At 46.2% G+C, this 27739-nt stretch overlaps 7 protein-coding genes across 7 annotated transcripts; 4 read left to right on the forward strand and 3 right to left on the reverse strand.

Moving 5' to 3' along the window:
* Nucleotides 1–2223: 2223 nt before the first annotated feature.
* On the reverse strand, nucleotides 2224–2852 carry F5147DRAFT_585198 (Aldehyde/histidinol dehydrogenase; the record flags this gene model as incomplete). The annotated part of the gene is made up of 3 exons (XM_041431846.1): nucleotides 2224–2435; nucleotides 2555–2744; nucleotides 2793–2852. Coding segments are annotated over 3 exons (462 nt in total), but the record flags the coding sequence as incomplete, so codon positions are not given.
* Nucleotides 2853–10880: 8028 nt separating this feature from the next.
* On the forward strand, nucleotides 10881–11706 carry F5147DRAFT_720206 (uncharacterized protein). The gene is made up of 4 exons (XM_041438805.1): nucleotides 10881–10939; nucleotides 10998–11192; nucleotides 11249–11354; nucleotides 11403–11706. Exons 1-4 carry the CDS (start codon nucleotides 10907–10909, stop codon nucleotides 11603–11605), a joined length of 537 nt encoding a protein of 178 aa, XP_041287392.1. The 5' UTR covers nucleotides 10881–10906; the 3' UTR covers nucleotides 11606–11706.
* Nucleotides 11707–11802: 96 nt separating this feature from the next.
* On the forward strand, nucleotides 11803–13161 carry F5147DRAFT_720212 (uncharacterized protein). Its single transcript, XM_041438806.1, has 5 exons — nucleotides 11803–12097; nucleotides 12150–12407; nucleotides 12470–12667; nucleotides 12719–12824; nucleotides 12889–13161. Exons 2-5 carry the CDS (start codon nucleotides 12183–12185, stop codon nucleotides 13056–13058), a joined length of 699 nt encoding a protein of 232 aa, XP_041287393.1. The 5' UTR covers nucleotides 11803–12097; nucleotides 12150–12182; the 3' UTR covers nucleotides 13059–13161.
* A 919-nt stretch (nucleotides 13162–14080) lies between these two features.
* On the reverse strand, nucleotides 14081–15920 carry F5147DRAFT_418448 (uncharacterized protein). The gene is made up of 15 exons (XM_041429725.1): nucleotides 15840–15920; nucleotides 15776–15785; nucleotides 15696–15715; nucleotides 15600–15632; nucleotides 15454–15550; nucleotides 15375–15397; nucleotides 15292–15316; nucleotides 15203–15235; nucleotides 15065–15141; nucleotides 14948–15008; nucleotides 14811–14897; nucleotides 14637–14753; nucleotides 14539–14579; nucleotides 14456–14481; nucleotides 14081–14400 (listed from the first exon to the last, which is right to left on the reverse strand). The coding sequence occupies exons 1-15, from the start codon at nucleotides 15879–15881 to the stop codon at nucleotides 14229–14231; spliced, it is 864 nt and encodes a 287-aa protein (XP_041287394.1). The 5' UTR covers nucleotides 15882–15920; the 3' UTR covers nucleotides 14081–14228.
* Nucleotides 15921–17820: 1900 nt separating this feature from the next.
* On the forward strand, nucleotides 17821–19351 carry F5147DRAFT_720217 (uncharacterized protein). The gene is made up of 5 exons (XM_041438807.1): nucleotides 17821–18258; nucleotides 18317–18423; nucleotides 18472–18615; nucleotides 18673–18843; nucleotides 18897–19351. The coding sequence occupies exons 1-5, from the start codon at nucleotides 17889–17891 to the stop codon at nucleotides 19221–19223; spliced, it is 1119 nt and encodes a 372-aa protein (XP_041287395.1). The 5' UTR covers nucleotides 17821–17888; the 3' UTR covers nucleotides 19224–19351.
* A 2168-nt stretch (nucleotides 19352–21519) lies between these two features.
* Nucleotides 21520–22274, forward strand: F5147DRAFT_418508 (uncharacterized protein). Its single transcript, XM_041429726.1, has 3 exons — nucleotides 21520–21803; nucleotides 21854–21906; nucleotides 21971–22274. Exons 1-3 carry the CDS (start codon nucleotides 21603–21605, stop codon nucleotides 22176–22178), a joined length of 462 nt encoding a protein of 153 aa, XP_041287396.1. The 5' UTR covers nucleotides 21520–21602; the 3' UTR covers nucleotides 22179–22274.
* A 3085-nt stretch (nucleotides 22275–25359) lies between these two features.
* Nucleotides 25360–27599, reverse strand: F5147DRAFT_820766 (WD40-repeat-containing domain protein; the record flags this gene model as incomplete). The annotated part of the gene is made up of 5 exons (XM_041443675.1): nucleotides 26554–27599; nucleotides 26402–26497; nucleotides 26263–26349; nucleotides 25724–26209; nucleotides 25360–25671 (listed from the first exon to the last, which is right to left on the reverse strand). Exons 1-5 carry the CDS (start codon nucleotides 27559–27561, stop codon nucleotides 25360–25362), a joined length of 1989 nt encoding a protein of 662 aa, XP_041287397.1. The 5' UTR covers nucleotides 27562–27599.
* Nucleotides 27600–27739: the final 140 nt, after the last annotated feature.

Here is a 27739-nt window from a genome sequence, read left to right on the forward strand (position 1 = left end):
ACGCCAATGTTGGCAGTCGCGTAATTACGGTAGAACCAGAGTTCACTTATCAGTAAGTCCCACATCAATATCCAACTTGAAATTTATAATCCAAGTACTAGAGAAACGTGTCCAAGGCTCACACACAAACCAACTTCTCACTCGCGTAGATGGGGCCCGATGTACTGCCGCTGCTACCAAATCTACTAGTACAACTTTTCGGTTTGGGATAGTCCAGGATTGCTTACGGACTTGAGTACGAAATAGGTTACCAGAAACCATGAATTTACAGCGATTTTCATATCGATTGATCAGAATTTTTTCATCTCACCACTGCTATTTACTTGTGGACAAACAGGCCGGGTCCCATTTATCGCAGACATTATTCAGGGCCTGAGTCAGGCGAACAAGGGTGGAATACCCAACCGGGGCCCCGGCGTGACTAGAGCGGAGAAGAAATGGTGTTCCAACATTTATCAGCTCCAGGGCTGGTGGTACGGTGCGCTGGTTTTTTCCCCCAGGTATATACACACTGACTCTAGCTAACCGGATACTCGAATGGCAGATTAGTGGTTTGCCGATAGTCATTAATTTGCACTCCTGTGAATTGTAATTGTGAACTTGGTCCAGCTGGGCTCAGTTCGCGTCCAGATGCCACTATTCGGCCGGCTGTTCTCGCTCTTCCACTCTCAACCCCACACCAATGAAGACTTCGAACTCCCGCAATGCCCGAGCCGTCATTGTGTTGTCGAAGTGGCTGTAGCGTGAGACAAGTAAGGTATGTATCCCTGGTGCGATTATAATTGTCGTGGTTTAATAATTCTTGTTCAAACTTCGGTTGTTACGCGGGGGCCACAATCAAGAAGGCAAAACGAAACGAGTATATGAGCAAACACAATTGCACAGCCAATCCTACGCATCGTCATCGCACAATAAGCCTGCTGATACCTTAAGCTTTTAAGATCCATGACATCAGGTACTTGGTACTAACATGGCAGGTACACCAGCTGCGCAGTCACCACCCATTCAATGGCAGGTCCAGATCGTACTGTTTCTCTTGTGTGCATCTCCATCACATGCCAATAGTCATCAATATGGCTAACGTTGCAGTATATGCACAGCTACTTCATCTTTGCTTCCAGTGATTTTTGCACTTATATCTCTTTCGTCATACTTTTCAGTATAACATCAATCTTGTTTTCTCGTTGTGAGTCTCATGTGATCTATCGACCTTGATATTCCTGATTGTAGCGAGCGAATGACTGTGTTTCTCAGTAAAACTTTTCTACAAGCATGCATCCGCACTCGCCCTGCATGATTTTGGTATTGAGGTTGACATGGACAGGCTCTAACTTGAACAGCATTACAGATCGATCTGCGTGCGATCAAATTCTGAGGTTCGTCTGTCCACTCGCGGCTTCCTGTACACGTCACCCATTCCTTCATGCAGATACACTTTTGCAGGACCATCATGCTTCATCTTGTCGTACATTATTCCTCCTCTCGTGCCAATCTTCCAACCCGACACACTTGACATCTAATTTTGACCACATATTTTGATCGTTTGCCTACAATGCCTAGGACAGCCTTTTAGCGCACTTTTCTAGCATGACAGCAGAGTGAGGAGTGCAGGAGGATCACTTCGGATAATAATTTAATTGAATGAGTCAAGGACATGGCTTCTGTCGATACCATGATGAACATCGGGGCAGCAGTGTGTAAATTGAGAAAAAAAAATCATGAGCTGAGTACTGCGCGTATGTCGTATCTTCGTGCACCATCACATGTCGACAGTGCCTGCATCTCCATAGATGTTTGTTTGATATTGTAGGCTAACTTACAACAACAAGGGAATCATACCGCTACGTCTGGGCAGTGTATGCTCGAATCATTACTGAGCCAGCAGACAAGGCATCATTTGTTCCAAAAGCATCAGTCATTCATCATAAGTTGTCACGGTGGGTCCTCGTCAATTATGGTCGTTATTATGCGCGTTCCGATCTTTTCACGGGTAAGTACCATTCCGTATCAACGTACCGTATGTCACAGCATCCCATTCCCCATCCTACTTACATTGCCATCTTGCTACGAACCAGGTCACAGATATACCTATGGAGAAATCCTGACCAGAAATCAAATCACTTCTTTGGCCTGCCTTGAGTTGGCGGATGCATGCAGAATGCCAATTTTGACATGAAGAGCTTCAGCCTTCGTACAGCTAAACTGAATATCATTAATGCGGCATTATTTGAAGGACACGAGCTTACTTTTCAAAGCATGTTCGCTCAGTTCACGTCGAATTCTGAACTGCTTAAAGCCTCCAAAGGGCATCAATATTTCAGTCTGGTTGGCGCAGTTTATCTGCCAGGCATCATTACACCACAAATGCGCGAGATGAAATAACGAAGAAACGAACCCATCAGTACTGGATTCGAGAGCATGTGCAACGTGGATTGCTCTGTCGATATACTTAGTTCACACCAGCACAGTAAGTCTGTATGACGTATCATTAGCCTGTTCAAAACCTCTGGAAAGTTGTTAGGGATACGATGGTCATGCCAAAGAACAATCTTACCATCTTTGGTCTCGAACTTCACGACGCACACGACAGAGCCAAATATCTCTTCTCTAACAATTTTCATGTCAGGCTGGCACTCCGCAAAGATTGTTGGCTCGATGAAGTACTTCCCTTGGCTAATCCGATTACCACAAAAGCGTACCGTAGCATCATCGTTCTTGCCGGAGGTTATGTATCCCATACTGTGCTTCACGGGTATCAAAGTATGTTTTATAATAAAGTTGACTAAACACACCTTGAATTGAGTCTTGTATACATGTTTCCCTTGGCATGTGTCGGGTGAAAAAGGATGGCCAACCTTGATCGATTGCGCGTGTGAGGTTGACAAGATCTAACAACGTTACAGAGGTACCTGTAGATTGTGACTTCGTACAACTGGTTACTTGGTAAATGTAACGACAGCCGATGTTTGCAGCAACATGAGCCGCGATGATAACAAGGTCACCTTCTTTGGCGTACGAGCTGCAGGAGGGGAGTGTTCAAAGGGCGGGAATAGAGAGACGAGTAGGGGATCTGTAGACGATGGTACCCGACTGGGAGCCTCCATTACTAGTTGTGTCAGCAAGCGAATATTTACAGACTAAAAGGCGTACTAGTGAGTCGGCAGCGCGAGCGTTTAAACTAACACTTGATATCTTGACTCACTGCTGCTTTAGGCTGCGTTCAACTAGATACCGTGACAACGCGGTGTGACATGCGCGTCCAGCGGCATCACATGATGTGACCACGACGTTGGTTGAAAACTTGAAATAGATTCTCATCGCATTCATACAGTGGCTGGAATCCATTTCAATTTGAGTCACCACACGATCACAGGCATGATGCTGTCCAAAAAGTTGAATGTAGGAGGGTGACAGTCAAAGGTGAGAAACAACGTATCTATAGGTGTGTTGTGACATCAGTATAGACGTTGCAATCAGCCGACATGGCTCGTGCACTGCTTAGCGGAGTTACGAGAGCATCTGAGTGGCGGAGTAAATAGTTAGTATAATAGAATATCGGAATCGGCCGAATATATTCTGTGCGCCACGAACTCCTATTATCGTCACTGTTCCTACTAAGCCCGGAACCTGAATCATAAGAGGTTATGAGCCCTGTGATACGTTAAAAAGCAAACGTTAAAGCAATACTGTAGAGATACGACACTAGGTTCGTCATGTGCAGCCCGTGACGATGTCACGCTTAGTCTTACAGGTTCGAATGTCCAGGTGACCTGTGACCTTACCCAAATAGATTCGCCGCTCGCAACGCCGTTTGCAACCATCTGACATGCTGCTTCGTGATTCAAGCAACTTGCTTCAGTCTGTCATGGATTCGCCTCGCATAGCGCTGACTGGTAACGAGTGGAATTGGAGACTCTGTGGTCTTAAAGCCTGCCAGGTGAGTCTACTAGTATGATCCGTTTTCAAGCGCCCATCATGCCATCGCAAACTGATATGTTTGTTGCTTCAGAGTGGCTCTCATGTGGTCGTGTTTTTGACCAGAGCAAACTGCCGCCTTCTGTTCAACATGAGATCACACGATTACTCAGGATCCCAACTCCAATGCAACCAACCATCCCATCTCGGACTCTGCCTGTCGCGCAGCTACTCGACATCAGTCTTTGCGCATCGCTGGACTGTGATCTTAGCCCAGACACCATCATTTTCTCAACAAACCCCCCTCTCCTCAGCCTTCCCAACGATTTCACGACATGGTCAATTCCCCCGCTCCATTGCGTCACTCAGCTCCTCGATCAGTTCAGTCAGGCTTGGTTTAATGGTCACACTTCAATCATCCATCCACTTTCCCCAACATTTCACCTTCCGTTCTGGGTTCTTTCATACTGGAGGGACATGTCATGTGCCCTGGAGGCTCGTCTCGCCTGGATATCGGCCCATGATTGGGTTCTTCAGAGGCTTGAGGATGAAGAGGACACAGGTCAAATCTTGATGCACGGAGCTAAATCATGTTTTCAAGGCATTTTTCATGTGTAAGGCCGGGGAGAATTTCAATCTCTCATTCGCGAGCCTCGCAAGTCGAGAGGCGTTGCAATATTTACGTGATGTTCAGAAGAATGATCCAGCTGGATGGACGAGGATTGCTACTGCTCAGTACAAGACTGTCAGCGTTGACCAGGCAACAAACTCCGAGTCAGAGAACGAGGCCACTGATACTACCGGAGCCGAATCCCCCTTCGACGATGCTAGCGAGCATGACCTCAATGCCAGTGACATGCCAATGGATGCACTCCTTGATCATATGGCTTCCGGGGGTGAACACGTCCGTTCTGACTGCCGTATCGATGCAGATGGCGGACTTCTGTGTTCAAACCACTCCGAAGTCTATGATGTGGGTGACATTACTGCCAAAGATGTGGAGAGTGGCTCGAATAGTGTTCCGAAGGTTGATTACGGGCGTGGAAAGCGTAGACGCATCGCAAATTCGATGTATGATGATTTCTGGTCCCATTAGCACATAACCTATGTTTTTTTTCCCATATGTCACAAATTAGCTTCGTCCCACCAAAAATTCATGTGACAGTCACACCAAATAGATTCGATTCGTTAAGGGCTGTGACCTGTGACGAACCTAGTGTCGTATCTCTACAGTACATTGAAATAATAATCAAGATGTCGAATCCCAATCCTAATCCTCCAACTTCTACAGCTACTGGGACTTCCACAACAGTACCTGTCCCTGCAGCAATACAAAAACCTAAAGAGATTAACCTCGGAGCGTTGTCGTCGTATAAAATCGAACCTTTGAAGGAAAAGAATTGGAGTGGATGGAAAGCCCGTATGATGGGCCTTCTCAAGCTTCATGGCGTGTCTGAACATGTAGACGGCACGACAAAAAAGCCTGATCCGAACAAAACGGATGAGTTGGCATCATGGAATAAACTCGACCAAGTTGCACAGACCTTGATAATGAACAGCATCACTGATGAACAGATGGTGCATGTCACCGAGGCTGCAACGGCCGAACAAATGTGGACAAACTTGATGAGTATTCATCAAGTTCGAGGACAACAGAGTGTCATCGTCGCGAAGCGAAATCTATTCGCTATGCGAGCAGCTGAAGGCGTCAATATCGTCGAACATATCAATGAGATGAAAAGGCAACAAAACGACTTACATCTTATGGGCGAGATGATTACGGACAAGGAATATAAATCCTTGCTCGTGATGTCCCTACCGGACTCCTGGGATGCCTTCACATCCTCGTACCTTGGTACGCATGCGGATGCGCAAGGGACAAAAGGTATAACGTCCCAGGAGATTACCTCGTTGATTATAGACGAGTATAATCATAGGGAGACACACAGTACGCAGGCGCAGGAGAAGGGGTATTATGCTAAGAGTACCGAATGCGGGAAAAAGCGTAAGATCGAGAAGGAAAGACCGAAACAGAACTTACTGGAATGTTCGATTTGCGGAAGACATAACCATGTCACCGCAAAGTGCTATTGGAAAGGCAAGCCGAAGTGTACGTCCTGCGGCAAATTCGGACACGAGACTACGGCATGCTGGGGAAACAAGACTTCAGGAGCGTCATCTAGACCTGTAAAGCCGAAACGTGCTTACCAAGTGCGAGGCAATATGGAGGATGACGACACCGATATGGAAGTTGAAGACGAACCTAAAATTGCGTTTATGGTTCAGTCTGATCTTTCCCTGAAGAGCGAACAAGAATCAATGATCTGGTACGAGTGGTTCGCAGATTCAGGAACAACCTCGCATATAACCAGAGTTCGAACTGCACTTACAGAATATGTCCCAATGAAAAGTGAAGTTGTCGGGATAGGAAACGAGCCCCTTGAAGTGAAAGGGCGAGGCACAGTCGAACTCGAAAGCTATATAGGCAGACAAAAGGTCAAATTTTATCTAAAGAATGTATTATACGTACCGAACGCATCAAACAATCTATTATCTGTGCGCCAGCTAGACAAAGATGGCGGATGTGCTAGGTTCGGCGGTGGAAAAGTGGCCTTGTATGCCAAACAAGGACAACACATCGCAGAAGGACATATTGAACATGGCCTATATAAACTAAATGTTAGAGCGAAGTTAAGACTAATAGAAAAGACACATACCGTAAAAGAGAGACCACCAGCCAATTGGCTGACATGGCACAAAAGATATGGCCATGTAGCGGTAACAGGTCTTAAAAAGCTGTATAACGAAAAGTTAGTAGACGGCTTGAATATAGATAAAAGTGAACCTCAATTTGAATGCGAAGCGTGCATTCGCGCAAAACAAATAAGGGAACCTTTCCCGAAATTAGTAGATCAACGTGCAGAAAAACCATGCAAACTTACCCATAGTGATGTATGGGGTCCAGCAAGGACTCAATCTATAGGAGGAGCCCGCTACTATATCTCCTTCGTGGACGATTGTTCCAGGAAATGTACTGTTGAATTTCTGAAACACAAAAATGAGGCATCATCAAAGGTAAAGCAATATATCGCTTACCTTGAAAGACAACAAACCGAATCACCCAAGACAATTAGGGTAGATAACGGTACTGAATATATAAATAATGAGCTGATAACATGGTGTAAAGAGAAGGGAATAGACTTACAAACAACAGCGCCCTATTCACCACAGCAAAACGGAGTATCAGAAAGACAGAATCGAACGCTAACAGAATTAGCGAGAGCGATGATAACTGAAAGAGAGTTACCAGAGTTCCTATGGGCAGAAGCGGTTGCACACGCCGCATATGTAAGAAATCGGGCACCAACCCGAGCATTAGATCATTCAACCCCTGAAGAAGTATGGAGTGGTAAGAAACCTGACGTGTCATACTTACAAGAATTCGGCGTACCTGTATATGTTCTCCAGGAGAACGCCAACCAATCTAAGATGCAGCCTAGGTCCATAAAACAAGTCTTCGTCGGCTTTGTGGATGGACCGAAGGCAATACATTACTATGACGCCCGAACACGTCAGATACGAGTGAGTAGAAACTACAAGTTTATAAACTCACCGGAAAAGATCCCAGAAAGCGCTAATGATGTACAGCGCGAGGGGGAGATTGATATGGGGGAGATAGACGCGCAGACATCAGGGGGAGCTGACGCGCAATCACCTATACAAGAACACTCCGTAAATGAACAGCATAGAGATATACGAGAACACTTACAAGAAAAGAGCTCAAATGAGCGTATATCCACAGATAATAAGCAGAAAGAGCCGCCAGAGACAAATGAGCTGCCCAGAAGAACCAAGAGACAAACAGTTAGAAAAGATTACCGAAAAATGAATGAACCAGACTTACCGGACTTTGATAATGACGAAGATGATAGATCTAAGTCATATGAAGTTAGAGACGGTAAACTACCATTGCCAGAACTTACAGAAGAAGACATAGTCTTGATTGCGATGGTAGAAGGAGGACACATTGACCCTAATGAGCCAAAGAATCTAAGAGAAGCACAGGCGTCAATAGATTGGCCAAAATGGGAAGAAGCGATACGAGCAGAACTTACCCAGTTAAACGAAATGGGCACTTGGGAGTTGGTAGAACCACCCAAGAACAGGACGCTCGTAGGAAACAAATGGGTCCTAGTTAAGAAAACAAATAAAGAAGGCGAAATCATTAAGTATAAAGCAAGGTTAGTAGCGAAAGGGTACTCACAAATTCCTGGTATGGATTATACAGATACCTTTGCACCGGTAGTACATCTTGAGTCGATACGATCGACGATGTCTGTTGCAGCGGCCCTAAATTGGGAAGTTGAGCAGATGGACGTGAAAGGAGCATATTTAAACGGCACCTTAACAGAGGAGGTGTACATGGTCCAACCGGAAGGATATGATGACAGTACCGGAAGAGTGTGTCAACTTCGAAAAACCTTGTATGGATTAAAACAATCTGGACGTGAGTGGAACATTGAGTTAAATAGTCGTCTAACGAAGATAGGATTTAAACGTACCGAGTCGGATCCATGCGTCTATATAAGACAGACCGAGACAGGCACGCAGATTATAACAGTATGGGTAGACGATCTACTCCTGTTTGCAAATAGTGTCAATCTTATGAGTCAATTAAAGACGCAGCTAAAAGAGATATTGGACGTTACGGACCTGGGAGAACCTAAAAAGATAGTAGGAATTGAAATAACAAGAGACCGTGCCGAGAAAACAATTAAGTTATCTCAAGCACGGTACATAGATTCAATCCTACGAAAATATGGACTCCAGGACTGCAACGCAGTAGGTATGCCCATGGATCTGAAAATTGTATTAGAAAAGGAGGATACCGACACAAAAGGCAAACGAAGTAATAGTTACGCCTCGTTAGTCGGATCTTTAATGTATCTTGCAGTGGCGACACGTCCCGACATTGCGTATGCGATACAAAGGCTAAGCTCTTTTGCCGCAAATCCTGGACTAACACATTGGTCAGCGGCAAAACGGGTATTAAGATATCTAGCTGGGACAAAAAACCTTGGAATTAAGTATCGAGGAAATGATTCCACGAACGCCAAAGTCAAATTTGAGGGATGGACAGACGCAGACTATGCTAATGACGTTCGCGATAGAGTCTCAATATCAGGATATGTCTTCAAACTTAGTGAAGGAGCCATTACTTGGAGCTCCAAGAAACAAAACGCCATTTCGCTATCCTCAACGGAGGCAGAATATGCAGCGATGGCGTATGGAGCAAAGGAAGCAGTGTGGCTCCGATATTTGTTCGAAGATTTGAAATTGGCCCAAGAAGGACCAACAATCCTATATGGAGACAATATGGCAGCGTTAGCAATAGCACGAGACCCTCAATATCACGCAAAATCAAAACACTTTGATGTAAAGAATCATTACATCAGAAGTAAGATTCGCGAGAAAATAATACAAGAAGTATACTGTCCTACAGAAAGGATGATAGCAGATGTACTCACTAAACCGCTAGCTAAACCGTCGCATCAGAGACTCTCCAACATGATGGGCATGTCTCCAGATTGAGGGGGAGTGTTGTGACATCAGTATAGACGTTGCAATCAGCCGACATGGCTCGTGCACTGCTTAGCGGAGTTACGAGAGCATCTGAGTGGCGGAGTAAATAGTTAGTATAATAGAATATCGGAATCGGCCGAATATATTCTGCGCGCCACGAACTCCTATTATCGTCGCTGTTCCTACTAAGCCCGGAACCTGAATCATAAGAAGGTGTCACTATGGTATTTCTGATCTATCATAGAAGCACCCAAAACAAGCTCGTTTGGGGACTCAATACTACTAAGTAATGTCTATGTTCCAAAGTAAGTAAGTTGTCATTTTGGCGGGTTGTGCATGTCCTCTAAATACAACTAGGTATCGCCCAACTGAGCCACCATTGCGGCCGGCCATGTTGTGTGACCGCGAGGATCTTGTGGTGGTGACGAACCTTGTCGCCAATGACGAGCATATTGGATTGATTGGTCCGGCGAGCATGGGGAAGAATTCTCTTATGAATGCCATCCTCTACGAGCTGAGTGTTCTTTGAAATTTATCGCCACGTCAGTTATAGCGGAGCTGAAGAAGACAGAGGACCTTATCAACGAATTTGAATTTTCGCCCTCTTTCCATCAACATACTCGCAAATGCTGCACAGCAACATGCCTGGTCTCCAACCATGGGACAATCAGTATAGCAAGGTGCTCGACCAATATTATGATTCAACACGTATCGAGCTTACGGTAGGCGAGCGTGACAGAGCCGAGTCTTATTTCAATGTGATTTTGGGCTGTGACAGATATGTAGTAGGGCTAAGATAGGAGCGCCTCCTCAGCATGGCCGGTGTAACTTACGTCACTCATTAACAATAATTTCCTTTTTTGCATATAGCCCCCTTTCGTTCGACGAGATCGTATAAGTATCAGTGAATTACCAGGAATCCCTTTAGGATTCACAATTGCATTTCCCTTGTTTCTCTTCTAGCCTTCGGAATTGCGCACACCCCACATCCATTCCCGCGTCCCCTGATTAGAACCTCAACCTTGCTACTTCAACACGCTAGGCAGGTACAACCTAAGCACTGGCCGCTTCCCGCTGACTTCCTATCATAATCATTCTAAATTGAACAGGCCAATTTCTAAAGCTCAACAAGATCCCTGTGACCATGTATAACACAGATCCAGATAGCTTAGTTGATATTCTTTCCTTGTTCGACACGACGATGGCGGATGCCGTCTCGCCTTCCGCAACTCATGGAGAGAGCGAAAAACAGCTGCCAGACATTCCTGATAGCTGGAAACCTCCCTCAGATCCCTTTTTTCAGGATTTCTTCACCTTCCTATGTCAATTCACTTTCAACAAGCCCGATCTCGATGAAGTATGACAGGAGGTGAGAAAGGAAAATGGCTGGAAGACGTACAACAGCCACATGTATGATGAGTTGGCGGGTCTTCGCATAGGCGTGAGTATACCATTTATTACCATTCCGACTTGTACGACTGACATGTTTGTTTTTGCAGCAAGTACTAGTATTGTTTGCGAGTCTTGCATGCCTGATGAGTTCATGGGCTGCTAAATATCTGCAAGGATATTCCCTGGAATTTTATCTCGTGTCCTTAATTTGGTCGTTTATATTGTCCTCTATGGGACTGCTTTTCCAGGTGTTGTTTGGGTCATCCGCCACGTTATTGGAGTCAGGCGACAATTGTGAGGAGGCAGGTTTTTTTTCCAAAGCATTCAGCTCTATCATTGACCAAAATTGTTTACTCAGGGTCAACAGCCGTTCGTGGTGGAGCGTTGCTATGTCCTGTTTCATGTTTGCCAGTTTCGCATGGCACGGTTTCTTCTCGCCTACTCTTTTGGGTGTCTCGCGGGCGGTAAGCATACCTCGTTTTATTTCATCTCGGTACTGACTTGTCTTCCAGCTCTTTGCATTATTGTCCCCAGGACGCATATTTTTGCCTCTCTTATGGCGACTGTCACAATTGGTAGATTCTTGGACGCTACCTTTATGAAGGATCAATCAAAGCTTACTTTGTTGTACTATCGACGATTTGGGTACGTGTGGTTCGGCATTTTGGTACATTATCTTCTATGGCATTCGATAGCAATTCATACTATTCCCTAGTGGAATACGTTGTATCCTTATGAGCTAGGATTTGAAGCCGTTTCTTTTACATATTCAAACGTTTTGTACCATTAATGTCGATTCATCTTATCACTTGACTCTCAGTAGGAAACATTGAGTGACACAGCGACACGTCGATCGATCGATCTAGCAATCAAACAAGCGCGACGGTTTTTCGGGTATTACCGGTGGGTGATCGTAAGTTGCGCGCTCCTCAGTGTTGTGTGTACCGTGCATGTCACAGTAATATCCTTGTCATTATAACTACACTTCATTTCCATTTTTGCTTATAGGTGGCAGCTCATACCCGGTCCTGGTGCTGCGCCTCCTCGGAGATTCTACTCGCCGATGCTTCTACATACTAGGTCCGTGCGCCCTTAAATAATCTGCACTTTGGGGCTTTGTAAGTCGTCTTTTCTCTGTCTTCTTCGTGTGTTCCCCGCCTTTGCAACTCACTTTGCATTTGTGAGTTAGCATAACTTGAACTCCGAGGTAAGTATACGCTGTTCCCATTGGCCTTCTCTCACGAACGTTCTTCATTTAGATAACTTCTACCCAACAACAGCCACCTCCAATCATGTCCAACACAAAGTCAGGGAGTGTCGAGAAGCAACTCCCAGAACTTCCTGAGGATTGGAAACCTCCCTTGGGGTCCCGCGCTCAGCAGACCTTTGCGTTTCTCTGCACTCTCATTCTTAACCAGCCTAATCTCGAGAAATTATGGCGGGAGGTGAGAAAGGAAACGGGGTGGCAGAAGTATAACGATCGCTTGCACCACGAGGCGGTAGGTCTTCATGTGGGCGTGAGTTTACCGTTCATTCCATCTTTTTTTTTTGGCAAAACTGACGTGATTCGCATTCGTAGCAAGCACTGGTTTTTCTTGCGAGCATGATGTGCATCTGGAATACGCCACATGGCGCTCAAAATTTCGACGCCACTTCCATCGAGTATTGTTTTGCGCTGCTACACACGTCGTCCATCTTCTCTGTCATAGGACTACTTTTCCAGGTGTGCTTTTTCAGATCAAACTTGATGATAGAGCTTTATGAAATTGGTAAAAAGGTAGGAAATATTTAGATTCGTGCAGCTGTCATCGACTCAAATAATGCTCAGGACAAGAAATCATTTGGGTTGGGGCGTTACGATGTCTTGTATCACGTCGGCTTGTTTCGTATGTCCCAATTCTGTCTTGCCTACTCTTTGGCATCTATCCTGGGCGGTATGCATATTTCTTCGGTTTGGTTTCAGTTACGGTGTTGACTCGCTGAAATTCTACCTGGCAGCTCTTTCCATCATCCTTCTGGGGGCGAATTACATTAACTCTCTTACAGGAGTTGTGACTCTCGGCAAATTCTTGGACGATTTTTTTATGCAGCGTCATGTCAGTTTGGTGTGTCTCCTGTCTGCTAGTGTATGGTTTGGCATTTTCGTCCGTTCCAAATTTTTCACATAATCGTGATACACCTCTGGTGTTTTACTTTTCTGGTAGAACTCCTGATATTTAATACCTATGTGCTTGTTTCTCTAATTTTATACACGTTTAATCAACTTGTGCCGAAACATTCGATCTTATCATAGAGCCTGCCTCATCGACGTCTTCAAACAAGACACTACTTGCCCTATCCAACACAGAATAGGATGGCTTGATTGCTATTCATTCCTCTCTTAATTAGGGGAGCGACTCGATATGTATGTAGCGACCGCTAGGTGGCCTTTATGGCCAACCCAATACTCGAAAAGACAACACGATTGTTCCTTCTGTATGTTCATGTTACATCATGACTGTCAGCTCTGCTCGATCATGAATTAATTTGTCAGCCACTGACGATGTTGAGCTATAATACGTATAGATACATCACAAGCGTCAGGGCCCGCGGACCGAAGCTGCCATCAGGGATGTAAGTATCTCTATCTGCGTCCTTATCAGATTTACAGCTCGAACCCGCTTTATCAGCCATCCAAAATCTCACTTGCAGGAAAGCCCTTCCAATCCTCCACCCAATCACTCTCATTTCTAGGTGGTATAGAAATGAAACGCCGAAATAACGCGACGATGAGTTTCTAGAGCGACATGGCACCAGCGATATGCGTTAGACTTTGTAAGTTCCACACGCTAGCGTTCATGTTTGATTCCTCATGGTTTGATGTCTCCTTTACATCAACATACACACATGCCATCACGAAGCTTACACCGCATAAAGGGTTCTTCGATCGCAGTGCGCACGCTTGGACGCACATTTGGAGTAAGTGAGTGATCGAAACAAGATGAAAAACTATGACGTAAATGACTTGATGACGATCGGAAACGTTGAAGCAAGGCTTGCGGCCTGCAACGGCCAAGCAAGCTGAGGTGAATGAACTTGGAGCTTACCAAGCTGTACAGTATGGAAAGGCCCCCAATGTATAGAATATAGCGTATGTCTGATTCCGTCTGAAGCCTGATATTTCATATCGTGAAATTCATAATGAATAAGTCTGTTCAGAGCCTGTTAATGGACTGGTTTCTGCCTATGCATCATCATAAAATTGTTCATATACTGCGCATTCGTAGTCACAACCAAAGAGGGCTACTCGACACAATCGTGTCCAATTCCAAGCACAAACCGCTAAGCTCCGAGTCGCCTCAAACTTCATTAGTCTCATCTGTGATCTCCTTCGTCTGTATTTGCGAAGGTAGTCCGTAGCGGGGAGCCGAAACTATCAATGGCATATCTGTCTCATGGGCACGACTGTCGCTGCTCCGAAGGTGGAATAGAATCCGCGAGGCTAGGACGCTATGAATGACAAGTTGTAGCCTAAACGCAGTCAGTTCGTAGTTGGCAGCCAATATCAATTTAACCAGAGACACACGTATCAAACAGATTTGTGAAGCCAACCTGCAGCCAAGTAACGGAAGATAAGTGACTATAGTATTGACAGACATGTACACGTACCGGAAATGCTGCATCGACAACCACATTGGTCACTGTGATGGCTTTGCGAAACGAAATACACAACAGTGTTAACTGTGGAGCCAATTATTTCCACGTACCGATGATACACAACATATAAAGCATGCTACCGCCGTAGACGGTGGTTACGATCGAGCTCTGAATTTCTGAGTCTCGGTAGTCGTGGAACCACTTATACGCAGTAAGGGCCAGTATCACTGCCAAGTTTTGCTTGTAGGTCAGGTGCCCAACGGTATGCCTGCATAATCACTGACCACATTCGAAAAGTGCCAATATAGCATATACCAGTGCAGAGTTTCTTGACGACTCAAAGCCGCATGGCCCGGGTATCATAGATACATCTGATGGCCATATTAAAACAACACGTGTTGGCAAATATGAACGAACTCGCCTGTTGAAATCAACTGGTGATTAGGAAGGACATTCATAGCAACGGCGCCAATTACTGTGGCCTATCGAAAAGTCAACGATCTAGTATGCCCTTAAACCAACCCTGTGAAACACGCACGGTGCTATAAATCAATAATCCAATCAGCATTTTTTTGCTCTTTTGCCAGAATGCCCAGGTCCGAATAACTAGCAGGCCTGTCACAGAAGCATGATCTACCCTGTTCTTGGCAAGGACGGTGATGTATGCAACTCGCACCTTCCGCAGCAACGATACTTAAAATATGAATAACTGAAAATCGCGTTGATAGGCTGAGACAAAATTAACCACTGGGTGAGATGACTTACTATTTTCCGCCAAACTAGGGGGACACTTTGTGCCATAAGTACAATCAGCCTATCATTAGAAGCTGTTCCCTGCGTATACTTACTGAACCACCGACACGCAGTGCAGCTAAGATAGCCATCAACTATACGCAAAGATAAGGATCACCAGAGTGGGTGACTCACCATATGCAGTCATTCCAGAGCCTACGAAAGGGAGATATCGAGAAATGGTGAAGACAACACGAATTAAACCCCATGGCCTGGACCAGGTCCAGTGTACCTGTAGAGAGTGATTAAAATCACAGTCATAGACAGATCATGTTCTTGACCTCATCCTGAAACGTGATGCAGTAATCAAATACCTAAGACACCGAAAAGAGCCATCATTTTGAGCTGGTAACATGACGAATGTGCTCGGTACTCACGAGAATTGCAAGACTACCAACTGAGGATACAACATAGTCAGTATCGCCACCTGCTTCACGGACGATCCACAAGTACTTACTATTGGTGTACTGAATCAAATGCCAAGTCAGCATCGAACTTATCAAGTTGCAATCTTTGCGTACCTTGGATATCTGCAAATCCGCAACCTCTGAAACATAAGACATCTCTGAAACAAATATCAAACTGTTATGCCTAGACTCGCCTGCAAGTCAGAAAGGTCCAGAACCACTGCAAGCCCCACTTAAGTACGATTGTTGACACACGCGTGACCGAGCTTCCCACACATTCTGAACATCTGTGATCATCTTGAACGGGCGCTGTTGAATCGATATATGACACAGAAAATTCAAAATAGGACAAAAATGGAAACCGGAGCGCCTTGTGATTGGTGACTGCATATGTTCGTGACCCTGGTTGCTACTTCAAAACTTCATTGGCGCTGCGGACAGTGCTATGCATAGCCTTAATGACTCCTTATATGGCCCAGTCACTGGGGCTCAGTAAGGAACCATCATGCGTCAGACTCCACGGACATCTTCATCCTCGGATTCAAATACATCTATGATTGTATCTTGCAATATTTTCTCAAAGTGCCTGCCCGGCCTATCCTCACCGATATCTTATTAGTTTGCTTCGCTCGGATTCTTGCTGGTTGCCGGTACTCTACCACGTATTGCAATTGTAGCGTTTGGCCAGGTTTACCAAAACGTCTACATTGTCAGTTTTGATTCGCTCAGCTTACCGCAGGTACTCCGCCACGTATTGCAATCGTCAAAAAATACATGCCGAGGACCGTCCTATGTTACCGTTAGTATCCGATACAATACCAATCATGCAACTAGAGTTAACTGACCACGGCCTTTTGCAATTTCCTAAAGAATTGGACGGCTACCAGGATATACAAATCATTGATACTTGGACGGGTCAGGTTCAGCCGGTAAGCACTGCCTAGAGTGGTGGTGATGGAGTTTGAACTTCGAATGATTGTTCGTCGTTGTGGTTACAGTAGCCCAGCGAAATTATATGTACCCGGTTGGTGCATTAGTGTAGCTTGCATAATTGCGTATATATTTTGATAGTTCGATTTCCTCATTGGTGTGGGGTTGAGAGCAGGAGAGTAAGGACGGTCGGTTGATGAGTGCATCTGGACGGGAACTCAAATGCGGTGAGAAATGAGTTTCGGCTCCTTCGTCAGTGCCGAGTCGAGGTCGAGGCAAAAATGAGGAAAGACGAGCTAGGAACACACGTGGATCTAACTGCGAAGACATGGCGATTTGCTGAATTTTGTCTGGTGAGTCACTTTCAGGTGGAGAGTGGTGAATGAATGACGATAGGCGAGCGAGCAGTACATGTAGATGGAACGCCGAAGGCCTTGAGGTTCGCAGAAGTTCTGTCGCTTCATCATTGTTAGGTCGAAAGCCGTGGAGGAACGAGGAAAGGCGAGCGATGAGTGCATTTGCAGAGAAACGGAGGTGTGCACCACCCATTCAGGACTGAGAGCAGAGGTACAGATAAGGAGTAAGCAATAGAAATGCTGAAATACTGATTACGCACATCAACATTGGCTTCCATGCCAGCAAAAAACGTTGGTGAGAGCTTGTCGACACCGCCAAACTGGTTAGTACAACATGAGCACCAACCTGCAAAATGTTACTGATATGATGAATTAGAAGAATTGGAAATGGGACAGGTACCTCCAAAACCAACTTTTCATCGAGCGAAGAGCGGGATGTGCTGTATTTCTGAATCAATCATCATCATCTCGAGGTGCCTTTTGTTCGAGTCTATTGTTTGGTGTCTCAGACAGCAGACATTATCAGTGAGAGAGAGTGAGTGATATGTCGACACTGACAGTATTGGTACCAATGAGAATGAGAAGTAGGTCTTCAGGGCCAGCTTCTTTGAACATCCCACGCATACCTGATAGTATAGTTACCAGTAATACGCGTTGTGTTTTCGCAACCGGTGGCTAGCAGTACAACACCCTTGAAGATCTAGTTCGAAAAAAATCACCCTCAACCCGAGGGTAAGTATCAAGCAGTGAGCACAGACAGCTCAAGAAGATGTCTTGAGTCAAAAAAATTATCAATCGTGATCATAGCCCCGTTAGGCAGAACAACCACCACCCCGGCAATGGGCATCTTACTACAAATATTGTTCTAACGTCTCACATGCATCATTCACGAAACGCGAGTGACATCAGCGACTTGAACGAAACCATCAGCGAACCTGAATCCGTCATCAGCTTCAATGAGGACGTGTATTTGGTCATGCAAAATGCTATATCCACTGCGACTTACGTGGAGCAGGCTCGACAAATAATAGAACAGCTGGCGACTAATCAAAACAGATGGATCACGACTCCACCAAGCGTGCATGACGCGGATGCATCCAGGATTTTAGACGCGATGTTGAGGAACGCTCACGGGACTGGTGGAGAAAGCTCCGAGCGTTATACCGCCTGCGCTATTTGCGCATGCCAAAAGATCCACGAGCAAGTCAACCTCGCCAGGACTTGGTTCATGTATCTGTTATGGCCATGTGAGTTAGGACTTGGAAATGTCTGCCACGGACACTGACACAATTTTTCCCTTGATAGTCACAGCCGGGGCATCAGATTTGGCCTCTGGTCAGTTTACATCGACTATCGACGACATGTATGGCAGCCTTGCTGGTACGGAACGGAGTAGCAAATTCAGGACCGATGCATGTTCTACTAGTTAAAAAGTAGCTATTGGCGTTAACTTCCAACAGGTTAATCGACGAGATGGTTATAAATGCGTTGTTTCAGGTATATGGGATGGAGCACACAGACCCGCAGGTGTCGAACAGGGTTGGGTAACCTTACAAGCAACGCACATCCTGAAACGGGCTGTCGGGGTTTTTACTATGGACCGGGTAAGGATGTCTCTGTTAGGTTATCATTAATATCGACCCTCAAGTTGGATTATGCAGACACATACCGCGGCTGCAACGTGGAATATCATTCGACATTACTCAGGACTGTCCGAAGAAACTATTCAAAACATGGAAAGGCTTGTAGACGACCCTTCCAATGGCATGATGCTGGAATGGAATACCCACGATAATTTTGACAAGCTGAAAGTATACCTCGAGCAGACGGAGGTGAGCCTGTAGTCTGACATCATCGCAATGCCTCATATTGATCAATGCTCCAGCGAGAAAATGAGTACATGGTCAAGGAGGTTGGGGGCAGGCCGTGGATGCACCCTCGCGAGCTCCTCGGTAAAACTATCACCTTCCGGAACCACGACGCCCCTACGGAAGACCTGCCATTACCTAACCCTCATCTCATCGCACTACACGCAGGCATCTCCCAAATTCTGTATATGAGCGGCGCATCCGAAATATTTGCGCAAATACTGGACAAATATGATGGAGCAGCAGGAGGCAATGTCGGAAGTCTGAAATGCAATGGAGATCCAGTGCATCAACTATCTTCAATGATGTCTGTCCTGTCTATATGCGCCTCATTGATTGTTTAGTGTCTCACAATTACATGAAGTTCGGTGCATTAATTTATAGATGTAAGTTTGAAAATGCATGCACCATTTTTGTCTCACGTCTGAGCTGCTTGCACGAGTCGTACCAGCACTGAGTGCTAATAAAACCCAAGGACACCATTACAGCAACGTTGGTATGTTGCTCCCCCCCCCCCCTCCCTGCTGTAGTCTCGGTTCGGCACCGCCAATGAGGGCCAATTCTGCTTAAGAGATATGCAGTAACACGTACGTGGTGGGATCAACAGTACTAGTACAATTTTTTGCATTGATGTGGTCCACTTAGCTATGTAATTTGTTTGGCTAGCATCGGTGAACAGGACCTAGTGGTCTGGCATTGAGTAGCAGTGACTAAGGGAAGAACTCGAACCTGAGTGGGTCCCTTCATTGATATTGATCTTTGAAAGACGTCGAGATGAGGACGGAGCCATTGAAGGGATATTAGATTACTCGGATTGCCAGTCAACTGGGTTCAAACGACATTTCGTGTCATACTGCGACTCTAATTTTAGACACTTCCAATATGGATGTCTCTGGGAGAATATCAACCATGCCCAAACGATCATCCAACCAAGTCAAGGTATGAACCTAAAAAGCGAAGCTTGGAAAAACAACTCTATGATCTGTTCCAAATGCAGCGCCGTCACCTACAAGGAACTCCTCATATTTCATATGATTGAGCTACGAGCAGGTGGTGTTGCTGCGGCTCTGATGTTAGGAACTGCCAAAGGAATAACATTGACGTCTCTGGGAGAGCATCAGTGGCATCTAGCAGAGTCCGTGAGGTGCGAATCTGGAGTGAAGCTTTGAAAAGCGATTATGCGATCTGTTCGAAACGCAGCGCTGCCACCTGCCAGGATTTCCTACATTTCAAATGCGGGCAGGTGACGACGTTTGCACATGCTCCTGCAGGTTCTACCGGAATTTCAGCCATTTGATAGCAATAACGATTCTGCCAAATCAATTAGAATCGTGCCCATCAGTATACAAAGCTGGCTGTCGTCTTACAGTGTTCCCCCATCCATCATTCGAAATCCCATCAGAAAATTCCATATCGCCTCCCACTGAAAATGCGTTTCTTCTTCCTTGCCGTTGTTGTTGCTTTAACGGCGTCCGTGTCTGTCAGTGCACATGCCGAAACACCTTGCTCACCAAATGATGATTGTTGCGTAAACTTCGTTTGGATTTGTGACTTGGATGACGTGAGTATGAACAGTGTAACTAGGATTGTAACTCACCCGCGCGCCTTAGAATACGGCACTTTTGACCTCTGAAAATTGAAAATCGAGCCAGCAGTTCGAGCAGCACGTCGCAGCAGTAAGCCACGGTTCGCTTTCAGTTTGATATCATGGTTGATGGTGATGGTGCAATAGTTCGGAGTCGATTAGTAGGATTGTCTTTGGACAAACTTTCGTACTGCTCGTGCAATGTGGATGTTTGAACTTATCTGAATATGATCGACCGTGCCTAGGCCGGGATTTTCTACATTTCAAATGTCGGAAGTTCGGGCAGGTGATGGCGTTGCGACTCCAATTTCAAGCACTACCAGAAGGAAAGGTATAATAATTAGCAACGAGCATCTAGCAAATACAAGGTACGAACCTGGAGAGTGAAACTTTTGGGAGTTTCGTGTTGCACCTGAATAGCGCGATTGGTAAGCCTTATTAGGCTTGGCGATAACGCGCCTCGTCAATTGATAGTAGACTGTTCAAATCAGTAATTCATGCGGGAACTCCCATAAACTATACCCCTAAAACACAATAGGATTCCAGTTATCACACAAGGGTCGCAGTTACATATGCTCCTGCAGGTTCTACCGGAATTTCTGCCATTTGATAGCAATAACGATTCTGCCAAATTGATTAGAATCGTGCCCATCAGTATACAAAGCTAGCTGTCGTCTCACAGTGTTCCCCCATCCTCAGAGATATCATTCGAGATCCCCCCAGAAAATTACATATCGCCTCGCACCGAAAATGCGTTTCTTCTTCTTCGCTGTTGTTGTTGCCTTGACAACGTCTATGTCTGTCAGCGCATGTGGCGAAACATCATGCATAACAGATCAAGATTGCTGCCTATACTGGGTCTGTCAACTTAATGCCGTGAGTATGAGCAGTGGAACCAGGCTTCAACCACGTGACTCACCTGCGCGCTTTAGACTACGGCAGCTTTGGCCTGCACATATGGGTTACATTGAGCCGCCAGCCCGAGTGGCGCGTCGCAATAGCAAGTCATGTTTCTGCTTTCGCTTTGATATCATGGTTGATAGTGCAATCGATTAGCACAGTTGTCTTTGGACAAACTTTGGTACTGCTCGAGCGATGTGGATGTTTGAACTTGACTGGAAATGAGACCGTGCTAGTGATGTGCACGGCCCGGCTTCAGGCCGTGGGCCGGCCCAAGCCGAGCCTGATTAGGCCGAGCCGAGCCGGGCCCAAGTCAGGGCCTGACCACAGCCCAGGGCCCGGCTTTATGTCCCTGCTCATCCATCATCGATATCAATGCATCCTTACTTTAGGGAGTCGAATCGTCTGTTACAGACTTCCGTGGACATCCGGACATCAGGTACGAGTTTATTTACTATATCTAAATCTGTCTAACCATTGCTACTCTAGTCTCTTCCGCAAATCCAACATGCACAGGTCCGATTTATCCACGCACGCCGCAGGTGTTCAATCCGTGTTTGTAACTCTTTCTTCTTAAGATAGTGGCATTGACTTTTTCTGAACCAGTATGTATGATCGTGCGCACCTTGCATCGAAGCCACTGCAAATTTCTACGGGACTGCGATATCGATTTGAAACTTTGATAGGCGTCACTGGGTACAAGATGGCAAAATACAGACCACGATGGTTGGAAGTTCTAATGATGGCCGGAAGTTCTAATGGCATCTTTGGATGTCGCTTGGCGTCCTCAGTTTTTCTTCGTAGTTCTCTTTGAGGTGAGATGAATTGCGTTGCTGACTAGTACATTTGCTGACCTTTTCGAGCCGGGCCCGCACATCACTAAAACTTATCGACTTTTGTAGACAACAAATGTTGTCTTCATGGGATCTCCTCCTCCCGTCTGCATATTCGCAAAAACGGTGGTTTCTTCGAGGCTGAGAGCCGCTTGTGGTATGCAAACTCAAGTGATGGTCCAAAGTTAGAGCTGAGAATTTGTGTAGGACCTGTTACTTAGCCATGCCGCTTTATATCTGTGGCTTTTTGATGCTGGGCGCTGGGATACAAAATCTCAACAAAGCCGCTCTCATCATAGGCTGGGGCATTGCAACGCGTATTGTAATGACTGCTTCCCTCGTCCTGCCGCGAAGATTGACACGCTTGCTCATTTTGTTTTTGAAAGCCGTCGTTGAGCCGAAGCCGAGCCGTGGCTTTGGCCCACAGCTCGGCCTGAGGTTTTGCAAAGCCCAAGCCCCCAAAAGCCAAGCCCAAGCCGGGGCTTTCAGGCCGAGCCGGGCCCGCACATCACTAGACCGTGCCTAGTCTTTCTCGTGGTCCGCTAATCTTGAGTTCGAGAGGCCGTCAAAACGAGCAACTGTTGCTGTTGATGATTAGTATTGGGAGGATGCAACGCACTGCGCAGACAATCTTGGACCCGTTCGTCTAACGTTGGCCTCGAAAGCTAGCCCTCTCTGGTGTGGTGGCGCTAACGAGACGCCACTTCGTGATTCGTGACAGACGTGTTATTTTCTGGTCTGCAATCAAAACCCAAAGTCATACAGGAGCGTGCGCTATGATGAGAGTGGAAAAAGCGACAGATATGAGGATAAAGAGGACAAATATTACTGACTGTGCGATACTTTCCAACAGAGTACCATGGGGAGCTCGAGAGTGATTCTCTTCATCGAACGAGTGTTGGATAGGGTACAAGGGACATTTGACGAGGAAGAGGAACTTGGTAGAGCGCTGGCTGATGGTCACTAGTTTCGTCAACGTCGTTCCTTGTCTCCGAGGGAGCACAGTGTCATCGGGGTATGCCATGGACCAACTTGATATCATTGTGATTGTTTGATGGAGACTAAAAACTTTAAAGTGAACTGTGATAGTGTAGGTTAATCAAGATTATCGTCCACTTAACTGTTACGCCAAAAGGTAGTCAAACTGAAAGCTTGTGTCGCGGACAGTATTCATGAGATTATGGAAACTATAGTAAGCTAGTATGCTTACATATGGCTGCGACAAAGACAAGTACCCGGGATCTTTAACCAAGCGTATGTCAAGAATGAGAATGAGTACCCATGTCCGAAAGATAACCCGTTATCTCTGCGCAGCAGTTGCAGAGTCATCGGCCTACTAATGGCATAGGCGAATTGCACGTACCCCATATAAGGGAGCAACAAATGCATGAGAGAAAATGACACGAGATATCGACCGAATACACATCGGAAGTATCGATGAGAATGAACATCAACTTGTCAACTTCAGCGTTGTGCAGGGTCACTGCAGGTTCAAATGATGAAGCGATGGGTGAGATCGGGATGAGGAACCGGTTATTCAATCGTTCGAGCGTTCTGTGACGACGAAGAAGAGCATTGTCGATGCCTGCCAGCAGATTGTGATACAAATGGTCGTGACAATTGAACACCCTCCTGCAGGTTCTACCGAAATTTCTGCCATCTGATAGCAATAACAAATTCCGTCAAATCGATCAGAATCATGCCCATGAGTGAATGCAGGATATAAAAACTAGCCGTCGTCCTATAGTATTCCCCCAACCTCAGGGATACCATTCAAGATCCCCCTCGAAAGATTCCATATCACCTCGCACAGAAAATGCGTTTCTCCTTCCTCGCTGTTGTTGTTACTTTGACAGCATCTATGTCTGTCAGTGCATGTAGCACATCAAAATGCGCAACAACTGTAGATTGCTGCGAAGATATGGTTTGTGCTCCTGAGGTGAGTACGGCATGAGCAGGTCGCTGTGCAACCGAGATTCAACCAGACTCACCTGTGCGTCTTAGAAAGGAGGTTCCACCTGCATTTGAAAATTGAGCCGGCAGCCTGAGCAGGACATCGCGACAGTGAGTCATGTTTCTGCTTTCGCTTTCATATCATGCCAGTTGATGGTGCAATACCTAGTTCGGAGTCAATTAGTATCTGTAAGTTGTTTTGGGACAAATTTCCGTGCTGCTCGAGCAATGTGTATGTTTGAACTTATCTGAAAATGATCGACCGTGCGTAGTCTTGCTCGTGGTCCACCAAACTTGAGTTAGAGATGATCACGAGTCTAGAATTTTGACCGAGCGTTCAAGTCGGAGGCTGTGGTGTTGATGAAGGAGAGTAGGACCTTTTGGGATTCTGAGTGGACCTAAAGAAATAGTTCTATGAGCCGTTCTTGATCGCGAGGACTCGTCTTCAGCACAGCAGCTGTTCTGGTAGGAAAGATAATACTTGATAAACCGTATGTACACTGCAATCGATTAACATCATGAATTCATATTAAACGGACACAAACGAGCAGTTGCTGAACGGGCCCTTAGGGCCTAAAAAAAGAAGCCAGGCGAAAGTGGTTCACAAGATACTCCCATGTCTACAAGGCTGTATGAGTTGTGAGAGGAGGGAGAAAATCGTGGATGAGCGTGTACTTAAGAATGGTTGAGATTATGGAAAGGTGATCATTCAAGTTGTGTCATCTCCATACAATATTAATATCGACTGTTCACGCGCCCGTTGGCATCCAAAGCGAAATTGCAATGAAGAGCGAACGACGAAGAAATATGAACGCTGAAGCTCAAGGTTGAACACTACATCATAGGCCATCCGGACATCACGGCACGACGACTGGTACACAAAATGTGCAGCACCAGGACGTACAGTCAGGACATGTTTTCAGCGACTGCTTGATATCAAAATCGAGGCTGCATGGCATACCGTTGAAACTTGAAGCAACCCCAGATTGAGGAGGTTAGATATACACTTAACGCGGACAAAGCAATAACAATAGTTACAATAGTTACAAAAGCACCAGGTGCGAGGATGAGATAGGTGTCCAGACGCTACAACGTTATTGCCTATCTGCATGCGGGAGAGATGCACAGCAGAGAAAAAGAACGAGGCGGGTTCGCAATGGAAGGTGGAGTGGCTGCCCGCTCGCTGCACCTAGCGCGGTAGTATGAGCATCAGGAGCAGTAGATGTCGCGGACATGGAGAGAGCAACAGGCTGGCTGAGTCTGCGATTGATCGTACAATTGGCCTTGCTGATGCTGTGTTTGCGACGATGTGGCATCATGAGTCTGCGCTTGGCCTTCCTGCTGTTGTGCTGGGTGTACATTGGCACCGACGCGCTGAGGGGATGCGCAGCAGAGAAAAAGTACGAGATGAGCCAACATTCGGAGGGGTAGCGAATGCACAGGTCTTGTACCTGGTATTGTGGTATCACGAGGCTGAGTGGGCATACGGTTTGGTCGCAGCGGCTCAGCAACAAATAAGACCTGCATAGAAATCATGAGACACTATAAATTGACACACCAGAGAAAAACATACCTCCCTATCCCGCATGGCAGGTACTGCGACAACATGAGAATGCATTGTGCCTTGCGAGAGTTCGAGTTCATCGAGTTCATCTTCGGTACGAGGTTGAGAGCGAAAGAATGAGGACAGCCGGCTAATGAATGCATCTGGATGCGAACTGAAAGACGTTGTAGGATGATGTTTAGCTTCTTCGTCGGTGCCCAGTCGAGGTCGAGGTAAAAATGAGGAATGTTGAGCTAGGAGTACATGCGGATCTGACCGCGAAGGTGTGGAGGGTTGCTGGAGTTCGTCTGGTGCATCAGTTTCAGATCGAAAGCGGCGACGGAGCGAGGAAAGGCGAGCGAGGAGTGCATGTGGACGAAACGCCGAAGGTCTTGAGGTTTGCAGAAGTTCGTTTGCTTCACTACTTTGGGGTCGAAAGCGGCGGAGGAGCGAGGAAAAGCGAGTGAAAAGGGCATTTACAGAGGAATGGGGGTGTGCACCACCCATCGGGGAGGACTGAGAGCAGAAATCTAGATAAGAACTAAGCAATAAAAATGACGATTACGCACATCAACCTCGGCTTCCATGCCAGCAAAAAACGTTGGTGAGAGCTCATCGACATCCCCAAACTGGTCGGTACAGCGCGTAGCATCAGCCTGGAATGTTATCGTTGTAATGAATGAGAAGCATTGCAAATACGGCACGTACTTTTAAAAATGATTTGTCGTCGAGCGAAGAGCGGGGTGTACTCTGTACTCTTGATCCATCTTGAGATGCCTTTTGTTCGAGTCTGTCTTTTGGTGCCTAACAGCAAAGATTGTCAGTGAGAGTAAGAGAGTAGGTGACATGTTGACACTCACAAGTTTGATACCAATGGACAGTAAGTCTTCAAGGCCAGCTTCTTTGAGGATAGCGTGAACGTCCCACGCGTACGCGTTTGTGTTTTCACAACCAGTGACTAACACTTTTCCATCAAGGGAAAGGGCTGCGGAATGCAAATTATGTTCATGCAGGAGGGGTAAACCGACTTGGAGGTTGGTATCGAGATTCCATAGACGCGCTGTTTTATCTTGTGATACACTTGCAAGGAGGCGGTTGTTCTGGCACAAGGAGATGGCGTAGACAAAGTTGGTGTGACCTGTAAGGATGGCGATCTGCTGCCAGGTGGCAGTGTCGAATATCCTAATCAGGCGATATGAGCCGGAGATAAGCTTCTGTCCGTCCGTTGTCCATGTTAAGCTGCGAACTATATCATCATCCTGCTGGTCCGACATCCTTGGGGAGTCCAGGTAAACCCAGTCGTGATTATAGTGTTTGAGTATGTTCAAAAGCTCGCCTGTTTTTGCATCCCAAATTTTTACATTGTTTCCACCCGTCGCAAGTTTTGACGAATCAGGCGAGTACATCACCGCTCGCACCCATTCATGCCCCGTCTTGATTTTCAGGATATTTTTCCCGCTGTCGACATCCCAGATTCTTGCTGTCCCATCCCAGGATCCACTTGCTACTTGCCCACCATCTCCACTCCAGCACAATGAACACACAACAACGGTGTGTCCTGTCCATTTTGCAATGATCTTCCTCGTCTCGACGTCCCATAACTTCACTTTCCCATCCTCGCTTCCGCTGGCAATTTTCTTTCCATTTGGAGACAATACTATGGACCGCACTCCGTTTCCCTCGTCTTGCCAGACTTCGCCTATCTGTGTGCCGCTTTCTATGTCCCATAGTCGGAGTGAACCGTCTAACGAACATGTGATGATGTGTCGTCCGCCAGGCAAGTGTACAGCACCATTTACCCAGTGAGTATGACCTCGCATCATCCGGCGTGGCCTGATAACTGGCATCTCACTAGTAGACGAAGACATGATCCGCGCTCGGAATCTCAACTGCGGGTTGTATACGAAAGAAGTCTTCCGGAATCTCGGAATCAGACCAGATTATCTGGCAATGGAAAAGTTTGCTTGTGAGTCCGGGGAGCTATCTCCTTTCAATTTGATGATTATCAGAACATCACAAACCATAGATCACGAGGCAGCGTGCTTA

Source organism: Suillus discolor, assembly GCF_016758755.1.
Source record: "Suillus discolor strain FC423 chromosome Unknown F5147scaffold_81, whole genome shotgun sequence".
NCBI classification, from domain to species: Eukaryota; Fungi; Basidiomycota; class Agaricomycetes; order Boletales; family Suillaceae; genus Suillus; species Suillus discolor.

Excerpts from the sequence above, each read along its gene's own strand:
- F5147DRAFT_720206 (XM_041438805.1), top strand. The coding sequence starts at position 10,907 with ATGTATGATGAGTTGGCGGGTCTTCGCATAGGC. Across the intron at positions 11,193-11,248 it reads CAGGCGACAATTGTGAGGAG|GGTCAACAGCCGTTCGTGGT; the intron begins GCAGGTTTTTTT and ends TTGTTTACTCAG. Across the intron at positions 11,355-11,402 it reads TTTTGGGTGTCTCGCGGGCG|CTCTTTGCATTATTGTCCCC; the intron begins GTAAGCATACCT and ends CTTGTCTTCCAG.
- F5147DRAFT_418448 (XM_041429725.1), bottom strand. The coding sequence starts at position 15,881 with ATGTCTTATGTTTCAGAGGTTGCGGATTTGCAGATATCCAAG. Across the intron at positions 15,317-15,374 it reads CACTGCGTGTCGGTGGTTCA|TGTCCCCCTAGTTTGGCGGA; the intron begins GTAAGTATACGC and ends TATGGCACAAAG. Across the intron at positions 14,898-14,947 it reads TCACCAGTTGATTTCAACAG|ATGTATCTATGATACCCGGG; the intron begins GCGAGTTCGTTC and ends TATGGCCATCAG.
- F5147DRAFT_720217 (XM_041438807.1), top strand. The coding sequence starts at position 17,889 with ATGCATCATTCACGAAACGCGAGTGACATCAGCGACTTGAACGAAACC. Across the intron at positions 18,424-18,471 it reads GTAGCAAATTCAGGACCGAT|GTTAATCGACGAGATGGTTA; the intron begins GCATGTTCTACT and ends AACTTCCAACAG. Across the intron at positions 18,844-18,896 it reads TATACCTCGAGCAGACGGAG|CGAGAAAATGAGTACATGGT; the intron begins GTGAGCCTGTAG and ends TCAATGCTCCAG.
- F5147DRAFT_720212 (XM_041438806.1), top strand. The coding sequence starts at position 12,183 with ATGTCCAACACAAAGTCAGGGAGTGTCGAGAAGCAACTCCCAGAACTT. Across the intron at positions 12,668-12,718 it reads TTTATGAAATTGGTAAAAAG|GACAAGAAATCATTTGGGTT; the intron begins GTAGGAAATATT and ends AATAATGCTCAG. Across the intron at positions 12,825-12,888 it reads TTTGGCATCTATCCTGGGCG|CTCTTTCCATCATCCTTCTG; the intron begins GTATGCATATTT and ends TCTACCTGGCAG.
- F5147DRAFT_418508 (XM_041429726.1), top strand. The coding sequence starts at position 21,603 with ATGTGCACGGCCCGGCTTCAGGCCGTGGGCCGGCCCAAGCCGAGCCTG. Across the intron at positions 21,804-21,853 it reads CGTGGACATCCGGACATCAG|TCTCTTCCGCAAATCCAACA; the intron begins GTACGAGTTTAT and ends TTGCTACTCTAG. Across the intron at positions 21,907-21,970 it reads TTTATCCACGCACGCCGCAG|TATGTATGATCGTGCGCACC; the intron begins GTGTTCAATCCG and ends TTTCTGAACCAG.